The sequence below is a fragment of the Aythya fuligula genome, chromosome 1 (assembly GCF_009819795.1).
Source record: "Aythya fuligula isolate bAytFul2 chromosome 1, bAytFul2.pri, whole genome shotgun sequence".
Lineage (NCBI taxonomy): Eukaryota > Metazoa > Chordata > Aves > Anseriformes > Anatidae > Aythya > Aythya fuligula.
The window spans coordinates 120837492-120858277 of NC_045559.1; the positions used below are offsets into that span (position 1 = coordinate 120837492).

At 35.1% G+C, this 20786-nt stretch overlaps 1 protein-coding gene across 9 annotated transcripts in view; it reads left to right on the forward strand.

Moving 5' to 3' along the window:
- DMD (dystrophin) overlaps positions 1 to 20786 on the forward strand; it is a 958404-nt gene that overhangs the window by 569519 nt on the left and 368099 nt on the right. For all 9 annotated transcript variants that reach the window (XM_032193124.1, XM_032193145.1, XM_032193154.1 and 6 more), the window contains 2 exons: positions 11223 to 11324; positions 18990 to 19098. In XM_032193124.1, coding sequence (XP_032049015.1) covers positions 11223 to 11324; positions 18990 to 19098 — 211 coding nt within the window. The remainder of the gene's footprint in view (positions 1 to 11222; positions 11325 to 18989; positions 19099 to 20786) is intronic.

The following is a 20786-nucleotide window of genomic DNA, read 5'->3' on the forward strand; positions in this document are numbered from 1 at the left end:
CCACCATAGGAGGAGGATAAAGATCTGGATTCCTCCAGGTCTTTGCCTCAGAACTGCCACTTCCCCTACAACATTTGGAACAAAGACATCTTTTTTTTTCAGGGGGACTGTGATGGATGTAGGTGATAAGGAGCGTATAGAGGGGATGAAGTGAAGTGTGAGTCACTGCATTTTAAGGAGTGGACAGAGAAGGGATGGTCAGGATAGGGAGTGACAGTGAAATGCAAAAATCATGTTCTCAGTGAGACCCTGTTAACCCCTCCAAACCTCATGTCCAGACAGTATTAAAAAAACACTTTATACTTTCCAGCCATGTTGCCTCCAATTACTCTTGTAATCTCACTGGTCATTTGTGCCAACCCACTTAGTTTCCCTACTTTTTCCCTTTACTCCCTCCTTACTTTCACTCACACCTCCCTTTATTCTTCTATATTTGAGCTCTCTTTTTCAAGGTCTCCACAACCTTCATTTTTAGGTTATATTGCCAAAGAAGCTTTGAACTGTCTCTGAGTATGGGATTTATACTTGTTTACTGTCTATGGTGGTCACTTGACATGTATATAAATAGCATATTGTGTTTGTTTTTGGCAGATAAAAACAGGCCACCTTAAAATAAATAAATAAATAAATGTTCTTAAAAGTAACTTGTATTTGGGTCTTGTCCTTGATAAGCTTTGAATGACAATAGGAAACTGTCAAGTCTTGTCAATCATTTCATTATATACATGACAGCCTGCAGTTAGAGTAAGAGAAGAGCGTGGTTATGGACTAGAAAACCTAATTGTAGACAAATAAAAGAACATCCATCCACATGAGAGAATGAAAGTGTTGACTGGACATTCCTGTGTTTTTTCTTCCATTAGCCTTCATTTGTCAATGCCTGCTTGACAAGCTAGGCCGAGAAGTCAGAAACAAGTCATTATTGATTATTTTACCTTTTCATTTTGCTATCATCCTTTTACATGAGTAATTTTTATATGCCATAAAAGATAGAAAGTTTAGATCAACCACATGAGCATGTAAGGAATACATACCACAGAGATTTATCTCACTGTCTCACTGACATCTCTGATTTGCGGAAAGGTTGAAATGTGAAAACTTCTGATGATGAAATACTGTTTGATTACTTAAAGTACTCCTATTTTCAATGCATTATTTAGATCTGTAGTAAATGTCAATTTAATCAACTCATAGAACCAGAGTACGATATTTCTGCACATCAATCAGTTACCACTCTTTCCAGAAATCTTTATATGGGACTTTGAATAGCAACTTGCTCAGTGTTTTCTCTGTGAGCTTTGATCCCTTAAATTTGCAACAATCTGTGTCCAAACCTCTTCTAAATATCTTTTCTTAGTAGAAGAATACTAACTGATATTAGTTGCAAATGGATTGTGAAAAGGTGGGAAAACATTCCCTAGGAGTAATCCTTGTATATTCTTTAAGCTGTAACGTAGACTTTTCAGTGTTCAGGATAGATTGCAAAACACATATCCCTCTGCATCTCAGGCAAAGAGAGATGTTTTGAGAGATTAGGTATTTGTTATGAGGGGTAGTATTTTTCTAGGAAATTATCAGTGACTAGTAAGCCAAGATGTGGTTTTGTTCTTGGAAACATAAGCTTTTTAGAAGTGTGGGTGAGTTGCTTGGAAGTTAGTGAGGTTGTATATCAACTCTGTCTTTTGGCTTCTTCCTTGCACTATTAAAAACCATTCAGGTAATGTTCAGAGTCCCAGAGAAGAGTGTGACTAATATGAATGAGTGAACAAATATAGGGAGGAACTTACGGAAATGACAAAGCAGTTTATCATGGTTCTAGTGAAGTGAATACGAAAGCTATTCCTTGCCTTAGTATAGTTAGGTTTTCACAGATAGGAAACTGTACACTGTGAATAGGAGAGGAAATATCCTAACATTCTCCCAGGTTATTTATGTTCTTTTTCATGTGGTCTTTTCCTAAATAGAAAACCCTCTTTCTCCTCAAAATGCAATTCTTAAAAGCTCTTAGACACTCATCTTGATAATAGCATGTTATTTATTAAATTGTAACTCCTTTTCTGTGAGATTATATGTTTTTCTCTGCTGATCACCTACAATTTAAAGTACTGGAATTTGAAGAAGAACTCATGCAAATGACTTTTTATCTCTATAGAAGGTTCTATTAGCTTTAGTTTAATGGGCTTTGACATGATTACTGACTAGTAAATATTAGAGGCAGTGAGAGTCTTCTCATTTTTTGTACATTGCTAACTATATCCATTGGTGATATCTGATTGATATTTGACTGTTAGATTTTTTTGACATTAATTTGATTTTTTTGTTTTATTATTTTGAGTGGAGATATGAACATATGACTAAAAATTCTTAGCTCCTTCTCACACTGACATTAGTGATAATGTGGAAAACTCTCAGTCCTATTGCAGATTTTTTGCTGAACTTCCAAGTAGATGTGGCTTTGAGATATCAGGCAGAGTGTTGCGACGCTTAACTCTTGCACGATACTATAGGTGACGTAAAGAGAGGCAACCTGTTAGATATAATAAATCCTGCAGTGAAAGATGATTGTTGAGGGAAGTGAAGAAGGAATTCTTTCTAAACCACTGTTGTGGTTTATACCAGGTCCGCCACTCAGCCCCACACAGCCACTCTCTTGTAATGTCCCACATAAAAAATAAATAATAATAATAACAATAAAAAAAAACCACTTCTGATAATTTCTGATAACACACTTGCTTGTGGATATTAAAGAAACCCAAGGTACTACCACCCAAAGTATGGATATAACTTAGCTGTTTGCAGTTGCAAACCAGGCAGTGAGAAATGATCAAACTGCACATTTTCAAAACAATAAGAAAGTAAATTCCATTTACTGAAATCTATCCCTGCTTCTGTTACTGAAGCAACATACTGAAGTTCTACTCTTTCTCCTAGCTGCTTTTGTATAAATATACACTGTGAAACAGCACAGAGGATTACTGTCATATGAATCTCTGATTTTCTTACTCCCACTTTTCTCCCCTTTGCCTAGGCAAAGAAGGCCATGTGGCGTGGCATCCTTAGGGGCTGTCTTGCTTAGGAGATGTAGCATGAAGACCTTCTTTAGTGAAGGGTAATACTTATCAGAGTCTTTAAAAACAAAAAAAAAAACAACAAAAAAAAAAAAAAAAAAAAAAAAAAAAAACAAAAAAAAGATTTTCACTGGAGTAGTTTGTTTTTGTTTTAAAGATAATACCAGTCTAATACCAGAAGAGAAGCATATCTGAAAACATGTTACAACCAACAAAGCCTTCTTATGACAGTAATGTATTTTGATTTTGACTTTTTTTTTTTTTTTTTCTAATTTCCTTCTGTAGCCAGAAACTCATCTAGAAATAAATCTTTATTTACCACATTTGGAAAGAGGAGGAAAATTTGCATGTGAGAGAAAAGAAGGAGCATCCAAAAATTTGATATTGATTTAAAAACAAAAGCAAAAAAAACACCACCCTTCCCATATTGAATTATTTTAATTCAGATTAGTGATAGAACTGTCATTAGTTGTGCATTTATAGAGAAGAAATTCTTTTTCCTTTCTTTCCTTCCTACAAGAAGAAATGAATAAAGTTTGTGACTCAATCCTTTATAAGTATTAACAAATTTCACTTGCAAGTCAAGATAGCTCGTAAGTAGTTCAATTCATGCCTAAAAATCTTGTGGAAACAGTAAAAGTTGTTAACTTTGTTTGAATTAAGTGTAAATTCCATACTATAGAGACAAAAAATTACTGTATTGAATTCTTAGCAGCAGCATGTTTTTGAAGTCAATATAACACCTTTCTTATTTTGCATTTAGAGTCTGTGTATCCAGAGGAGTCTCTGGTGCACTCACAAGTGAAGTTTTAGGGAAAAGTGTGTCCCCTATCACATTCAGTTTGGAGTTGTGGATTATCGGATCTTTTCTCAAATTCAACAAAATACTTATATTACATGCCTGTTTTTCTCCTGCTGAAATATTCTCCATATCTATCTAAAAGACCACGTAACTAAGAGACAGCCTGTGAAATTATTGGGACTTCCCTTATTTCCTCACAAGAATTTTATATGTATTTCTGTCAAGTTTGCTTTCTCTGTGTTCTCCTGGGTTCTTTGTTATCTCTTTTATGAGATAACAAAACTATGGAACTATGACAGGATCTGAAGTCTAGGTAGAACAGGGGCAGCTGTTTCATTCTATGCCTTGTCCAGCCTTAAAATAAAATACCCTAAATCATATCCAGTTTGAAATAATTCTTACTGGATGTCTTCACAATCCAACTTGATGATTAATCATCATGCCTTATCGGTATGTGGCTACCATAGAAAAATTCTTTTCATATCCCATATCTATGGGTCATGTCTTTACAGCTAATAATTTACTTCATCTTCAGCACCTCCAGGAAATTTCCTTTTCAGGACAGACAGCTGCAGTGCCTTGAGACTGATTTCTGTGTGGGGAAAAACCTACTATATTTCATCTCCTGTAGATGTACAGAGGAAGCTCACAAATTTTTGATAGCCAACAGGAAAATGAGCTTTGAAAAATCCATCATTTTCATCTGTAAAGTGGTGGGTATTGCCATTTCAGCCATGTTGTTTGCCTGGTTTAAATTCTCAGTTCCATTTCATTGTGGAAGATTTTCTCATTGCTGTTAACTGAAAAACGGAAAGAAAAGAAAAAGAAGCATGGCCAGGAACAGAATGGTGAAGAATGTTACCAGGTCTTAACAGACACAGTGTCCATGTATTTTACAAATTGCCCAAGGCTGGAACTCATAAGTTCATAAAGTAGTCATGAAATTAAAGCATTACAGTTTTAGAAGGAAGATGTCCTTTGTATAATGCTCTTTCCTGTGAAATAGTTGTTTCTCCTCTGAAGTATCTTCACAACTGTTATCTGAGGTCAAGTGCTACAGTTAGATCAGCTTTCTCATCTTATTAAAACAGGTGTTTGTCTTTTACATGCTACTTCTAAAAAAAATTGGATGAATCTCACAACATTATTCTCCCCATAAATGTAGATTCTAAAATTATCTTGGGACCTTAGTTTGGGTCTTATATACTTAAAATAACACTGATTTGAAGTAATGAGGGAAAGATCAGTTATTTTATTTACTCATTAAAATGACATTTTAAAGACTGATGCTTAAAATTGCTTGTCCAACAGTTACAGCTTTTTTGTTTGTGTGTTTGTTTTTATTAATACATTTGCAAGCTAAACTTTAACCTAGACCACTAATGGGATGTTTTTAAATTACCTGTTTGTTTTTGTTTTTGTTTGTTTTTTCATAAAACCCTAAGACAGGAGGGTAAAATTAAATTCTATAACTTTTATGTTCACAGAGTTTTGTCTTTCTGTGTAGAGATAAGTGAAATATTCAGAAAGTTGTCAAACCTTTTAATCTGTTATGTAGAAAAGAACAGAGATACAAACTTGTTTCTCCTTGAATTTTATGAAGATCAATTGAACTCTGTATTCTGGAAGTTTAAATACTGGCACCTGTTTTTTAATCCTAGTGGATTAGTCCCACTTCACTGTGGCCACAGAGCTGTTAACAGCATGTCCTAGATGTATTCTAATGCTGTTTTATAAATATCTAAAGTGCCAGAGAATGTCAAAAATGCCATTGATGACTGTTTGGCCTACCATCAAGGTCTGATACTTATTGTGGTATAGCTGAACTTTGATGTATTTCTAATTAAGTCTCCTCTGACCACTCTTCTTGTGGTTGTTTAGTTTGTTAATCTGTTCCATGAATGGGAATGTGCAGAACTGAGTCAAAAGGTAAGTTAGGTCACTTATTTAAAACCATAATTCTTGAAGAGAGCAACATATTCACATTTCCATTTTCCATCAACTTTTATTTGTTTTTCAGGACCTCAAATCTGCACTGAGTCAATAGACTTGTGGGGGGAAAAATGAGGCACTTAGAGCCTCACCATTTGTTTATAGCCTTTTCCCTAAAATATCTGGGAAGAATAACCTGAAAGATAGATATGAATGTTTTGGTGAACCTTGCTGGAGCTTCTTGTGTATATGAATAAGACAATCTCAAAGAATTCTGGTTACAGCTCTATACGGTATTTTTGTCTTTTAAATATGAGAATTAAATACAATTTTCTGTTATCAAGACAAAATATATGAGGATTCATATCTGGTTATTCAGATAAGTCTTTTTGAAGTTTAAAGCCTCCAAATAGCTTTAGGTTTCAGATTTAGTATATGTGTTTGTTAAATGTCATAGAATCATAGAATATCCCAAGTTGGAAGGGGACCTATAAGGATCATCGAGTCCAGCTGCTTTGTTGAACTCAATAAAGTGAAGGGAAATTGCTTACTGCTTCTGTTTCTCTGAAAAACAAAACAAAACCTTCTCTTCTTTAATCTTTATTTAATGGAGTATTGACAAAAAGAGATAATCAATTTTAAAACAATATATTAATTCCTAAATTATATTTTTTATTTGAAGGTTGTAAACAAGTTTCCATTTTTGCATTGCAATTCACCACAAAGACACAGGTTTAAATACCCTGAGCATCTCCTACTGTCCCTGCAGAAAATGTCCTGTGGAGATGATCTCATTAGGAAATCTGATCCCAAAAGTTCAATCGGTGTTACAAGAAAAGGTGAATCAATGCTTTTGATTCTAAATATACACAAATAGTCTGAAATGCTGCAGATACTTCTATAGATAGTTGTCTGGGCCTTCTAGTGTATCTGTAGCATATGTCAAACCACCTGTCTATGTCTGCTAGGGTAGTTACCATATCTTGAAATAACATATGCCAAGCCAACAAACTTTCTGTTCCATTACCATATATACCAGAGGTTTAGCCAATATACTGATTTCAGCTAGGGAATATGGATTTCTAAGTTTTGATCTGCATCAACAGACTTTCCTAGTCCATATGGGGCTGTAGACAAGTCCCTGCAACTTTTTCAGCCTGCAAATGTTTTCAGCAGGTTGAACTGACATGTTGTTGGAAATACAGAAGCCAATGTGGCTTATTCTGCCATGGATTTTCATCTGTTTTGAAGTGCTATTTTAACACCAATTAACATTCTACAGTGGCATCTCATGGAGTAAAGGTGGCCTCTGTTTTATTCTTGCTGTTTATACATGTTTAAAAAACAGCAGTTTCCAGTGATGATGTATTTTAATTTGCCATATGTGTGAAAAGTTTAGTTAGCATATTCATCACCCAGCCCAGAAGTAGCATTACAATTCCTTTCACAGGCAGTTCATAAATTGTGAAATTCCTGTAGAAACTCACAGAGCTCTGCATCTGTCCTACAGTCGTTCTCATATGGGAGTGGGGTTGGGGGGTGGGGAGGGGGGGAAGAAGTCAGTGTGGTAGCAGAGTGGACTATCTTGAATCAGGATTTCTAAAAAGTTGTGTCTTTGCATTTCCAAAATACTGATTTCTACTTCCAGACGTGTACAGACAAGTTGTGTTAGCTTCAGTAGTAGCTTGGCCTGTGTGATGGAGAACAGACTTCAGGCCCTGCTCTTGGAGTATGCTATTCACTTGAGTCTTGTACAGGCTAGATAATAACCACAGTCTCTTTGTTGTAAGAAACTACTGGAGGCCAAGTTATAGTTGCTACCTTTTTGTTCTCTTTGGAAACTGAATGGTGGAGCAGCGTTCTGAAAGTACTCTCTCATCTTTTGACCTGTATTGATATAGTATCACCTAGCAAATGGATTTGAAATTGCTGGAAATTTGCTCAATAGACAAAATTTGTCAAGGGGCTATCCTATCAGGCAGTGAACCATGCAAAGAGCTCACTCAAAGTTACTGCAGTGATTTAATTCACCAGGTGTATACTTATTAAAAATAATTTTGTGATGTTTTTAGATGATGTTGAAATTAAAGTTCAACAATGAAAAATTAATTGTAGCTTTAACAAATAGGCTATCTCTTAATTTCAGCAACGTTGAAAGGAATGTCAAAATATTGAGAACTGTTTTTCCTCTTGTTCTTATTTCCACGTCTCCAATGAAGCATCATTCCATATTGGATAGATTTAGTGCATTTTAGTTTAGGTCAAGACCATTGGTTTTGAAAGATTGCTCTTCATAAGATTAGTTCATGTAATTCCAGAAAATTGTAGGGCTGAAGGAATTGGTGATCTAACAGTTAAATATATTTCCATAGCCACTTCCTGGCTATAGAAAATTGTAACTGTATTCTCTGCATAAATAACATACCTTTTCTATCTGTAAAGAATAGTTTTTCAAATCTGTAATATATATGTAATATATAGAAATGGGATATCTTAGTTCTTATGTGTTGTGTATACTAGTACTTGCATAAAATAAAAATCAGAAAAAGGACTGTTAAACATTTTCTTTTTTGCTGTAAGATGTGGGGTTGCATATTACCGTCTGTCATTCTTTTTTGTTGTTGTTTTGTTTCTCTAATTTTAAAAAGGAAATTTATATGTGTGTATGTGATAAATCAATATACACGTTTCAATATAGAAGATGGATAAATACTGAGCAGCCAAACTTTGTTGCAGCTAGAGGGCTGAAGTAGTAACTCCTGTTAATAGCCCTTTTAATGCATCTGTAGTGCCTTCTCTGGTCAGGTTTTCTTGGTTTGTGTTTTCACTTACTGGTGGTGGAACTTTTCTGTTATTGTTAACGGCTATTATTACAAGCCAGGCCAGATCTAATACATGAAAAATATTCTGATGTTCCAGTTTGTGCCCTTTGTCCTGTCACTGAGCACCACTGGAAAGAGCCCAGCTCCATCCTCCTTGTACCCTCCCTTGGCATTTATAGGTATCAGTGAGAAACCCCTGAGTCTCCTCTCGTCTAGGCTGAACAGTCCCAGCTTGCTCAGCTTTTCTTCATAGGAGGGGGCACCTCCCTGGGGACAGGATGTGGGGTCATGGTTGGGCTTGGCTTGGTGTGGCCTACGGCAGGGCTGTGGGGAGCTGGAGCCTGGCCCAGCTGCAAGCCTCACTGGGGCAGGGACAGAAGACCCTGGGACAGATGTGGGGGTCTGGGCCTGGGCAGGTGGGGGAGCCCCAGTGGGGCTGAAGTGGGGTCCTGAGCCTGTGCATGGAGCGGGAAGCCCTGAATGGGGGCTTGGGAAGGGGCAGTGTCAGGGCTGATGGTGCACCCAAGTCCTGGGACTGTCTAAGGGGGCCCTCCCAGAGCACACTTTCTGTTCTGATGATAGCCAGTATGAAACCAGTCAGCGCACTCTCAGATCAGTCCATGACAAGAGTTATCCCAAAGCACAGTGAGTGGGGATGAGAGAGAGATGTGCTTCAAAGGCACATTGATGCAAATTAAACTGGTATAGAGGTACTCATACTGATCTTGATGTTCTGGGGTTCTGCAGGGAATTATAGTGCTATTGCACCTGCTAAGAGATTTTTTTATGGTATGTGGTACTGTTATAAAATAACATAATTATTTGAGATATGTAAAACAGAAAATAACATAATAATGGCAAAATATTGGAGACGGTTTAGTTGTTTTTAAAAAAATCTTATTTTTCATCAAGATAGGCAGAAAATTGACCTTTTCATCAAAACTCCTTAATGATTATTTTGTCTTTATGTGGTGAATACAGAAGCAGAAAGCCAACCTAGTATTGAAACAAGAAAAATAGCACTTCAATGAATGCTTGATCAACAGGTTAATAAAATTCCACCCCTCCAATATCCTAGTTCCGTTGTACATTGCTTTTCAGTGCTTCTTCTCTATGAATCCATACAGGTATATCTCATTAATATTGTAATGCATAATAAAAAGTAATTAAATACAACATGTTTCAAATATCATTGCAAGAAGTCAGACAAGCTTTAATTAACTTTATTTGCTAGTGGTAAACAGTATTTGAAGGGACAAATGGAGGATGGCAGTGAACTTACCAACACATTATTTTTACTGATTATCCATAATGTTTTGCACATAAAATTTCAGGCAGTACTGTAGACATATTTTCTATGCTGAGTTGAAAACAGGAGTAAGATGGTCCCTTGCTGAGACTTAAAATGACACAGATTTCAACAAAGTCATTGCAGAGAGAATAATAGCAGATTTCCAATAATGAAATGACGTGTTGCATCAGATAGTGACAAGCCTGGCATACAATCTTGTCTGCTCTCACATTAATGTTAACTGAGATTGTGGACAGAAAATAAGGTTAGATAGATGGGACAAGGTAATCAAGCTATAGGGGGGGAAAAAAAAAAAAAAGATGGGAGAAAAATGTAGACAGGAAAACCAAACCACCAAACCAACCACTTAATTTACATTTCTCAGATAACTATGGGATTTTTGCCTACCTGTTTTTGCTTATGTTACTTCTTATTACTTGCAAACTGAAAATAATATAAATTTTGGACTTCCAGACACAGTTTATCTGTTGCTACACTTTTCAGTGATTTTTGCTTTTAACCATTGCATGTAGTGCTCCACCAAATATGTATGTAGTTAAGACTTGACAAAATGGAGACTGTGTATGGTGGGAAGGGTTTCTTGGAGTTGCCATATGTTAGCAAGTGGATGACACCTCTCCAGATTAAAAAAGAAAAATTGCTAGAGAATATGATGTTGCTAATTCAGTAGGGTATCATTGGTGCCTCTCTGTACCTTTAGAAACTGTCACTACTACAATGCTTTGTTTTGAATTTGCATGTATGGATGCTTTGCTACCTGTGTAGTAGTTTACTAGAACTAATATTAGTTCACTATTAATATTATTAGTATTTCTAAATTAAACAGCATCTTTGCATCTCATGATACGTTTTTTAGGCCATGTATTATAGGAACAAAATATGCACTAGTGCGCTTTAAAGCTGCTGTTAATATAAAGTAGACAAAAGGGCTGAGCTGCTTAAATGAGATTTCTCATGCCTGTCTTTCTCAGTATGAATTTTTGTCAGCTTTGTAATAGCTTTATCAAAACTTTCAGGAGGAAGGGACCTATCACTGTTTATTTTGTTAGCATTAGTCTTTTCCACCCCTCTTTCCATTTTTTATTTATGTATTTATTTTTTTTTTTTTTTCCCTCTGGTGACCCTTTTTATCTTCAGTTGCTACTGTCTGTAAGTTTTCCCAGAAACAAGTCCTGAGCAGAAACAAATTTACTGGTGGTTTACAGCCTCCCATAGAGCTTTAGGATTTTTCAGTCTCATTGCGTATGCTATGGTTAATCTACACTGCATGTGTTTTTATCTTTCAGGAAACTGAAGCAGCAGTGCAGGCTAAACAGCCGAATGTGGAAGAGGTTTTGTCTAAAGGGTGTCATTTATATAAGGAAAAACCAGCCACTCATCCAGTAAAGGTAATGAAGCAACCTTTAGCAATATCCATTACTGTGTAATGGGTTATGCTTCCCCTGTTGTACACTTGTCCTTGATGTGCTCTGTTTAAAATCAATGAAAGAACTTGGCAAAGAGCATTTGTTCTGTTCTGTGACAGCATAGCCAGGAACAATGTAATGTTCCCAGCTAGAATTTTTTTTGCATGTTGTGATGAGATTCTTTTATTTGACATTAAGTTTGTTTTACTTATTCAAGAGTAATTGAACAGTGAAACCAAATTTAAATTTATTATGCTTAGTTAATGGTATCAAATGAAGTCTTTTTATTTAGTTTATTTCTTATTATTTATTTATTATTTCAAATTACACTTCCAGAATTCTGCCAATTAAAAAAAAATGATTTTTTTTAATTTTTTTTTTGTAGACAAGGTAAGAGTCAGATCAGAAAGGGGGCCCTTTGCTTTACATTTTTCACATTATGAAATAAAAAAGAGATGGCAATATCGAACTTTACCACTCATTTTATCTTTGCCACAATTCATGTAGAATGACTTCTTGATTTTGTCTTGAAGCAGACGATGTGTTTTTAAGAAGGCTGATCCCTCCCAACCTTTTTCTTTTAAAAATAGAAACAGAATTCTTTTCCCAGCACAGAAATCAGTTTGAAGGGAATATTTTACACTTAGTTTCATAAAGATTATATAGAACTTCATGGAGACTTAGAGTATCATCTACTGTCCTGTAGAATCATGAAGCAGGAAATAATATGAAAGCAACCTCCATGGCCAGCTACTTCTTAAAATACTTAAATACTTCTTAAAAACTTCTTAAAATCAAACTCCTAGTAAGATCACTACTATATGAACCAGAGCGTGATCTGGTTTCTGGTTTTATAACTTCTAGTAAAGGATCTGTGGACATGATGATTAAGAGTTACCAAAACTGTAATAGGGGCTTATTGATTACATAAACATCTCTTACAATTGCTTCTGACTGGACAGAGATAGTAATTTTTATACTTAGAGCTTTTCCAAACCTACATTCTTCAATAACCTCATTTTATAGAAAGGTTTCCTCACAAAGTTAAGATGTCTGTAGGTAACATTGAATTTCTTTTTTGCTACAGTGAATTTCTTGTTTTTCCATCTGTATTTAGTCACATGAAGTATTATTTTGCTACTTTTACAAAATCTCCTCTAATATATGTAAATCCCACCAGTTGATCTCCATTCACAGGAGCACATGAACACACTTTTTTCCATTTTAGAAACTAATTTAAGCATTTTTTTTTCTTTCTTTTTTCCTGAGCAGTATTCCTTATTTTTTTTTTCCCCTTTGGTATCTAGGTGTTTTATTGTTGTTATTTTTGTGTATGTGTGTGATCAATTCTCCAAAACAGTGAGAAAATACCAAAAGAGGTGAAGTGAAGGTGGCTTAAAAGTAGTATGCTAATAAGAGTGAGCAGAAATGAGGCTTCTGACTCTGGCTTACGTGTTTTCCTTGGCTAATGAAACATTATTGTTGGGGAAAAAAAAAAAAATCCGCACGCCCATGCCTTAGGAATGATGGAACAAAAATCATGCTGCAATAACTACATTTACTCACTTGGTATAGCTACAGAAGCCATTTTAAGGCCTTTACTCCACATTTTAGGCATAGAAATTGAAACAACTAAAAAAAAAAAAAAAAAGAAAGCTGTGCCTGTAAGGAAATTAATAACTATTTGTGGAGTAGTGGATATTTCATTTTTCGTCACTCTGTAATTGGATTTTACTTTTTTTTTCATTACATTGGGTAGTTCAGTTAATTGAACAACCTGTGAAGTTAATTTCTGGTTCACCGTCTTATACAGTAAGTAATAAAACAGTGAATATATACTGTCAGGGCTGTAGAATTGCGTTCTTGATGAGGTAGGTTTCCTTAAGCTTTCCCCCATTTCCACTGCAATCATCTTCTGCCATCATTCTTAATGAGTAACTTCCAGCACTGTTTGCTATATTTATGTTCTAATGTAGAGTTTTTAGCCCAAGTCAAAATAATTTTCTATGCAAAAGGTATTTTGTAGTAGCAGAAAGTATTCGTACTTAGATTATGGTGTTTTTGAAAAGGTATTAGTGAAATTGCAAAGTTAAGCACTCAAATTTACACAAATTTTTGAATTGAAGTTGTTTTGGTGGCCTTGTTTTAGGCTGAATACTACCTAATTCTGCATAGAATATGGAGAGCACTCACACTGTGAACAGTGATTCAGTACTTAAACTCATATTTCTTGTTCAGTTTGTTGCTGCATGCTGCAGTTTTCCTGGGATGTATTCAATTTCTGCTGTGAAGAAAAATGGCTAATTCCTTCATGGACTGTTTCAAAACAGTTATCACAGTGGTGTCTAAGTGCTTCCTAAACATTGCTTTATTTTAGAAATTTATTTCAGGAATGAAAGAGAAAAAACAAAAAACAATTGGGTCATAGTACTAGACAGTAACTTAAAATATATATACATATTGCAGTTTTCTTAACTTGTGACATTACACATAGGCATACCAGAAAATCCAATACAATTTCCCAGATAATTATGACAAAAATGTGAGAATTAACTTGAGACTAGTTTGTGTTTCAAGCATATAAAATATTTGATCTGATTTATTTTATTTATTTATTTTTCTCAGATCTAATTAACTCCCATGCAACAGTGGAGTAGTTTTACCTATGTTTATGTTTGGGGGCTGAGGCACAAAGATACTGACATTAAATGTAGCAGATACTTCTATATATCAAATTTGAAACACCGACAGCCAGATTTTTCAACATCATATTATCTAACATTTTATGTGATAAATGCACAGTTTTCATAATTTCAGTTGCAGCTGGGATTACTCAAGAATTCTGGAAATAAATGTCAATGCCTAATGTTGAAGTTATAGAGGAAAAAAAAAATAATATTAATAAAAAAGATAAAATTATATGGCCTCTTTAAAAGCATCAATTATTTGCATAGCATTGCTTGACAACTTTGTAAAGTATTTAGTTTCCTGAAGAAGCCTTTTCCTGGCTTTCTTTTTTTCTGTCTTAGTTCACCACTGCAAGCTTCTCCTGTGCTAGAAAACTGTGTGTGTCTGGAAATTAAACATACTAATGCAGTTACATGTATTGGGTCTGGATTAATGTTCATAGTTGGCTTTAGCATTTCTTAATGCTTTGCAGTTAATTTTTGCAACCTTTGTATTATACTCTAGTTGTGGTGTTTTGAATATAAATTGAACCTCATGGCTTTATATTGTCATGTAATTAAACTGAGGGTAGAATTCCTGAAATCCACTCTACCTCTCAAGCTCCTGAGGAAGCTGATGTCATTTACTATTTCACATCTCTAGTAGCGCTATCTGTTGCCAGTCTCTGTGTCCCATTCCTACACTTCTGTTCTTTCCTACTCAGGATCACATCACAGAAGTTGACTCAATTTGTCTTTATGTTGCATCCTGTTCTTACAGACAAAATTAAGCTTAAATGTGCATTTACTGGTATAATGGTCTTTGAACCATATCAGTATATCATGTGTTAGTTTTGTAGTGTTGGTCCATTAGTTGGAGGAAACTGTTAAATTTATGTTCCACCATGAAATTCAGGTGATCAGATGAGAGGCACATATGTTTCTTTCTTAGCTTTAAGTTTAAAGTTTAAAGATCTTTAATTGCTGGGTCTTTAACAGAAAAATACTGACAGGAATAACTGTGTAAAATCGTTCTAAAAAGTTAAAAATAAAATAAAATAAAATAAAATAAAATAAATAAAATAAAATAAAATAAAATAAAATAAAATAAAATAAAATAAAATAAAATAAAATAAAGGAGTGTGTGAAATACCCAGAATAGAGATTTCCTTATTTAAGTATAAAACAAACACTATTAGTTATTTACGTTGTAAAAATAGGTTACCAAAAACTGGTAACTTCACACCACAGAAATAACTAATTGTTTCCATAACTGTGTTTATAATTTCTGTAATTCTCTTTTGTCATTTTACAAGAGGTGTGATGTGGGGTATTGATATATTTTAAAGTAAAAGGATTTCTTACTCTATGTTTTTGAAGAAAATAAAAATAACAAAACTGTATACCAATCCCTGCTTCAAGCCACTTCCTTCCTTTCTCCTCTCTACCCTAAAGAATTATTAAGCCGAAGAAGACAGTCTACCAGTATTAATTCATGAGACAAGACCTGAGAAGTGGTAACACCAGTAGTTATTTTCTGTTCCATTAATCACAGCCATGGATTTTTAAATTTTCATACCAGGTTTTCTTTTTTTTTTTTTTTGGATCTAGATTTTTTAAATCTATCTAACTTTTTCAAACAGTAATTCTTGTAAAAAGTGTCATTTTTACTTCATCAAAGAATATTGTTCAAGTCCTTATTGTAAGTAATAGGCAGATACAGAAGTAATAGGCTGCTAAACACTGATGTGTTGAATATGTATTCCATTTGAAACTTGTCCAGACATATTATTCTTTTATAGAGGAGATGATTATGAACTCTATTTGCATTAGAAATTTTCTGTGCCCTTCAGTGGGAAGCCATGAGGGTGAAGCCAGCAGTTGTTTCCTAGGATTAAAGTTTGTCTGTCCTCAAATGTGTTGATTTTGAATTTGTGAATCACAATAGTTACAAAAGCTAAATATCTGATCAGTTGAAAATGTAGAGAATGATTAGTCATAGAATTTTGGGTAAGACCTTAATAATATTGCTTTATTAACATAAAGTATACATCTTATGTTATAGTTAACTCTCTGAAATAATAAGTATATTTTCACACCTTCACAAAGCATACCAAAAGCAACGATACAGGACTTGGAATACAGGACTATAAATATACTCTTGGAGGCAAATAAAATCTTAGTATAAGCTGATTGATTCGAGAATCAAAAATGGGATAGGATACATGATCCTTTAAGCACTGACAGTTTAATAACCGTATCCATTATTATCTGTGAAGTGGATTTCATGCTTTTGAAATGCATTTCTTTAAAGTAACATTTACATGGACAGGGAGGGAAAGGTTACTGGGGGTTACTGCTGGTGACAGTGGCAATAGAAAGAATATAAACCCCAATCTTATCTCATCAGTAACAGCACTTGTAGAGATCAGTTTAATCAGGAAATGATTTTTGTAGCAAAAGAAGAGTTCCAGTCCCTTGTCTTGGCACTCCATTTCTCCTTTCCCATCATGTTGTTGGGTGGGAGTGTAAGTAGTGGGGAAAGGAAGAGGGAGGACATAAGGAATACCTGTAGTTTCATTGTCCTCAGTCTTGCATTTAAAATACTACATCACTTCTCTCTCTGAATATGCCTATCTAGTTTTAGTGCTGTCAACGAGATTAGTTCATGTATGAATGTTAACATCACTTAAACTGCACTGGGGCTGACATTTAAAGGAAATCAATAAATCAATAAAAGTGTTCCTCAAGGTAACATATTTTGATGTTAATACTTGTCACCAAAACTCTAGAGTTTCAATTACAGCAAAACTGTTGTGCTCAAAGAAGTGAACACTTTAATGCACGTATGCTAATTTATGGCAGATGCAAGATTGGATCAAACCATAATTGTGATAGAAGAGTTTGGAACAAGCTACTCTCTTATCAGTGGTATGGATGTTGCCTATATTTTGTCATTGCTGGAAACAAATTCCTGGCTCATATCCACATGAATGAATGAAGCAGCTACTCACAGTGAGGACCAATATTATATTTATAACGTTCATATCTCTTTTCTGAGTTACTGTGGATATATGGTAAAATGAAGCCGGTGATAGAGTAATCCTCCCAGCTTTTATTTTTAAGGGCTCTCTGCTACTATTGAATCAATAGATACTGGACCAGTTCTCTGCATTTTTTAAACTCTGGATGGAGGCTCTTCTGGAGGACAGTAGAAAAAAGTCATAAAAAGTCATGGTCCAGAGTGTGTGTCCGTGGTCCCATAATCCACACAGAAATAAGATGTATCATTGTGAATTATCATATAATAAGTTGCATTTATCATGCACACCTGATTGCTTTTTCTGTGTAGTTGTCATAGTCTATTATCAAGGAATCTCTGGTATTCCTGACTTTTGATTTTACCCTTAATGCAATTTTTAAGCTATTCTTGCAAATTGAAAGGTGTGGGGTTTTTTTGTTTGTTTGTTTGTTTTTAATTATTAATAATTTATTTTTATTTTGTAGTGCAGAATTGTATTCATTCTCTACTGTCCTGTCAAAAAGCATTTATGCAAAAAGCTGTTCAGGTAATGCCAAGTAATATTCTAGCCTCTACTGGTGACAGATATAAAAGAACTTTGCAGGTTTAGAGTACTTATGGCAAAGCTTAAGGCAAATTCTATAAATGCTCTCCCAAGGCATCAGAATATAAAACTGTGCAATTTGAGTGTGTGCGTGCGTGCATGAATGTGTCAGTTTAATGCATATTGTACCCTACCCCTGTCCTACTGACCCCTGGTCTTGTTAGATTCAAGGTAATTAAACGTCTTTCTTAATAGGCATCCTGACTGGTTTGTTATTCAAGCTATATATCTAATTGTGACTAGGACATAAGAATACTGAAAGCACCCCTGAGTGGCATTGGTATACTGGACTGCTTTCTGTGTAATCAGGGAGCAACTAAAAAAAAAAAAAAAAAAGTCTTCATTTTAAGAGTTTAGAGATGCCAGTGTATAATTAACATGCTTCATTCTACTTTGCAGTCCCTAGAGCAAGGAAGAAAGAGGGGTAGAAACATCATTTTCAAGTCTAAATGTCTCTTAGGGTTATCTGAGGACTGCTGTAATTCACACTCCAGACTTTCACTTAGGTTTTGTTTAAAAGTAGCAGTTTAGCCATTACTGTGTGCCCACACTAAAGTTTACGATTCCCTGAGGTCTCCTAAGACTTTTTTTTTTTTTTTTTTTTGGAATAAGTGGAAGAATATGTGCTGCATTTGATATTCCAAATTGCATGGATTTTACTGATATGTTTTTAAATGCACAGTTCACCTCCCCATTTGAAAACGGGTGTCTTGGGTTCATGGTAAATAAAAAAAATATATATTAAAATTCTACTGTATGTTAAAGAGGAAGTCATCCTGTTCCCTAAGGCCTAGGGAACCCCAGGGTTCCCTATGTTCATCAGGGAGCAGTGCAGTCCAGCTGCTTGCTGGGGGCTAGGAACCAAGGGTCTCCCTAGGTTCCTAGGGAGCCTGTTCTGCCACCCCCAGCTGAAGAGCAGGGAAGGATGGGGTCTGCCCATGGAGTGGGGTCAGGATCAGGCCTGGTGAGAGGAACCAGAGTCAGACATAGCCCCAGCTGGGTGGGCAAGGCCATGGGAATGGGAAGGGGCTGAGTTTGATTGGGGCATCAGTCAGGGTCTGGCAGTTGTGCTGTTGGCCGTCAGCAACGGCAGCCAAACTTCTAGGAGGAAAGATGCTCTCAGGACCCTGACACCATGAAGCTCTTTTGCAGCCCAAAAGGGGTGTAGTCAATTCTTCCCTCTCTCCTATTTGTGAAAGTTTATTGCTGTTTCTACATGTGTTGTTTTGTTTTGCTTTCGTTTGTTTGTTTGTTTTTTAATTCAGGTGGTCCATCAGATGGGAAAAAAAAAAAAAAGGGAAATTTAAATTAATCTATGCTTTACAAATTTAATGTATTTTTATCTTCTGTTCTAGAAAAAAATAGAAGACTTGAATGCTGACTGGAAAGCAATAAACCACTTAATTCGACAACTAAAGGAAAAGCCAGCATTAGGAGTGCCTGGCCTTTTCTCTCCAGGTGTCTGTAAGTGCTTCAATATGTACATCTTTTCAGATTAGTTACAAATCACACAGTTAAAGTGAAAATGGGTTGAGACAGTCTTAATTCTTCATGCATCCATACAAATTTCAGCTTCAGCTTGTAAATGGGAGGTATGTTGTTATGGCATTCAACTTGTTTTACATTATTTCTATTTCATGTAATGTGTAGCAGAAGACAAATTATGTTATAGATTTGATGAAATGATCGCAGCATGCTTTTCAAATTACTACAGTTTCAAAGTCTTGTGTCATTATTCTATGAAGAGATGATGACTTTCTACATGTATTCATGGAGAAAATACTATGGAAGGAGAAGGTTTAAATTGAAATATAATAATGGGACAGGCCAAATGTGTGTGAATTTGTTGCAGAACAAAATTCTTAAAATACATTTTATATTTGTGAGGCCAATGAAGTTGCACTGTTTCAAGACAAAGCATGAACATTCATAGAAGTTGTATGATAACATGGTAGAAGTAACTCTGGAGTTAAACATTATGTCTGTGATATAATTTGTGGGTGTCTTGAGTTCATGAGTACAAAAGAGACCTTTTATCCATTTCATTTAAATTGTTTGATAAAATTTTTATTATATTTTTTGTAATATTATTTTGTACCTGCTGGTTCTTTGCAAGAGCTACAAACTCACTTTTATCTCCATGATACATTGATTTTTTCCCTTCTGCCTTGCTTTGAAATATATTAATTAGGTATGGATCAAAAATAAATATATAATGGAGGCATTGGGCTAAAGTCTGAGTTTCTAAAGTCTCTAAGATTCTTTACTTGATATTAAACTATCTCAGTTGCTTGGCTGAAGAGTGCTTTTCACCTATACAAGTTGCAAAGGGGATCTGCTCAGATTTGGGAGAAATGTTTTCTCCTATTAGGTTGCCTGTAATACAGGCTGTGATGCAATTGCAGGAGTCACCTGGGATTTGATTACTTGTAGGATGTTTATCCCTCTTGCTTTTAACATGTTATAACGCGTAGTATGCAAGAAAAAGCTGATACTGGAGAATTTTGTACCTTCTACTAGATATTCTAGGATAGCAAAGCAGGAAATGTGTTTTGCAGGGGAGTAAATAATTACACCACCTAGAAAGAATCCAGAATATCCACTGAGACAGTCCAACTTCTGTCAGAATTGTGTATCTTATTTCAAACAAAACAGATGTCTTGCTGATGGCCTATTCAATGTTATCAAATAGGAGCTATCATTTACATTTAGCTGTTTAGAACTGCCATGGTTCCAGTGGTGATCTTTTAGATTTTCTAAAAAGGGCTAAATACTACTAGTATTTATTTATTTGTTTATTTTCTAACTGATAATACAGCAGCATCCTTGCTTTACAAGACTTTGTTCTAAGGGATGCTGTGGAAATTTGTTTAATGACATGGGAGAACTGAAAGAGATGTGTAATCAATTCTTGTTGTGCTGGGTCACTAAACTTGCTGTGTCAGTTTTGCATGTCAGCAGGTTATGTCAGCTTCCGGGGAGAGGGAGTGCTTGTGAATTTGCTGTTTCAAAGGAAATGGTAATAACTGAACAACGGAGAGAACACAGAATAGTAGCACAACACTTAATATAGTAGTTTCTATATTAACTAATCTTTAGCTGATGAATTGCAAAATTACTCATTTACCTTAATTCTAGATGTAGGCTTTGAC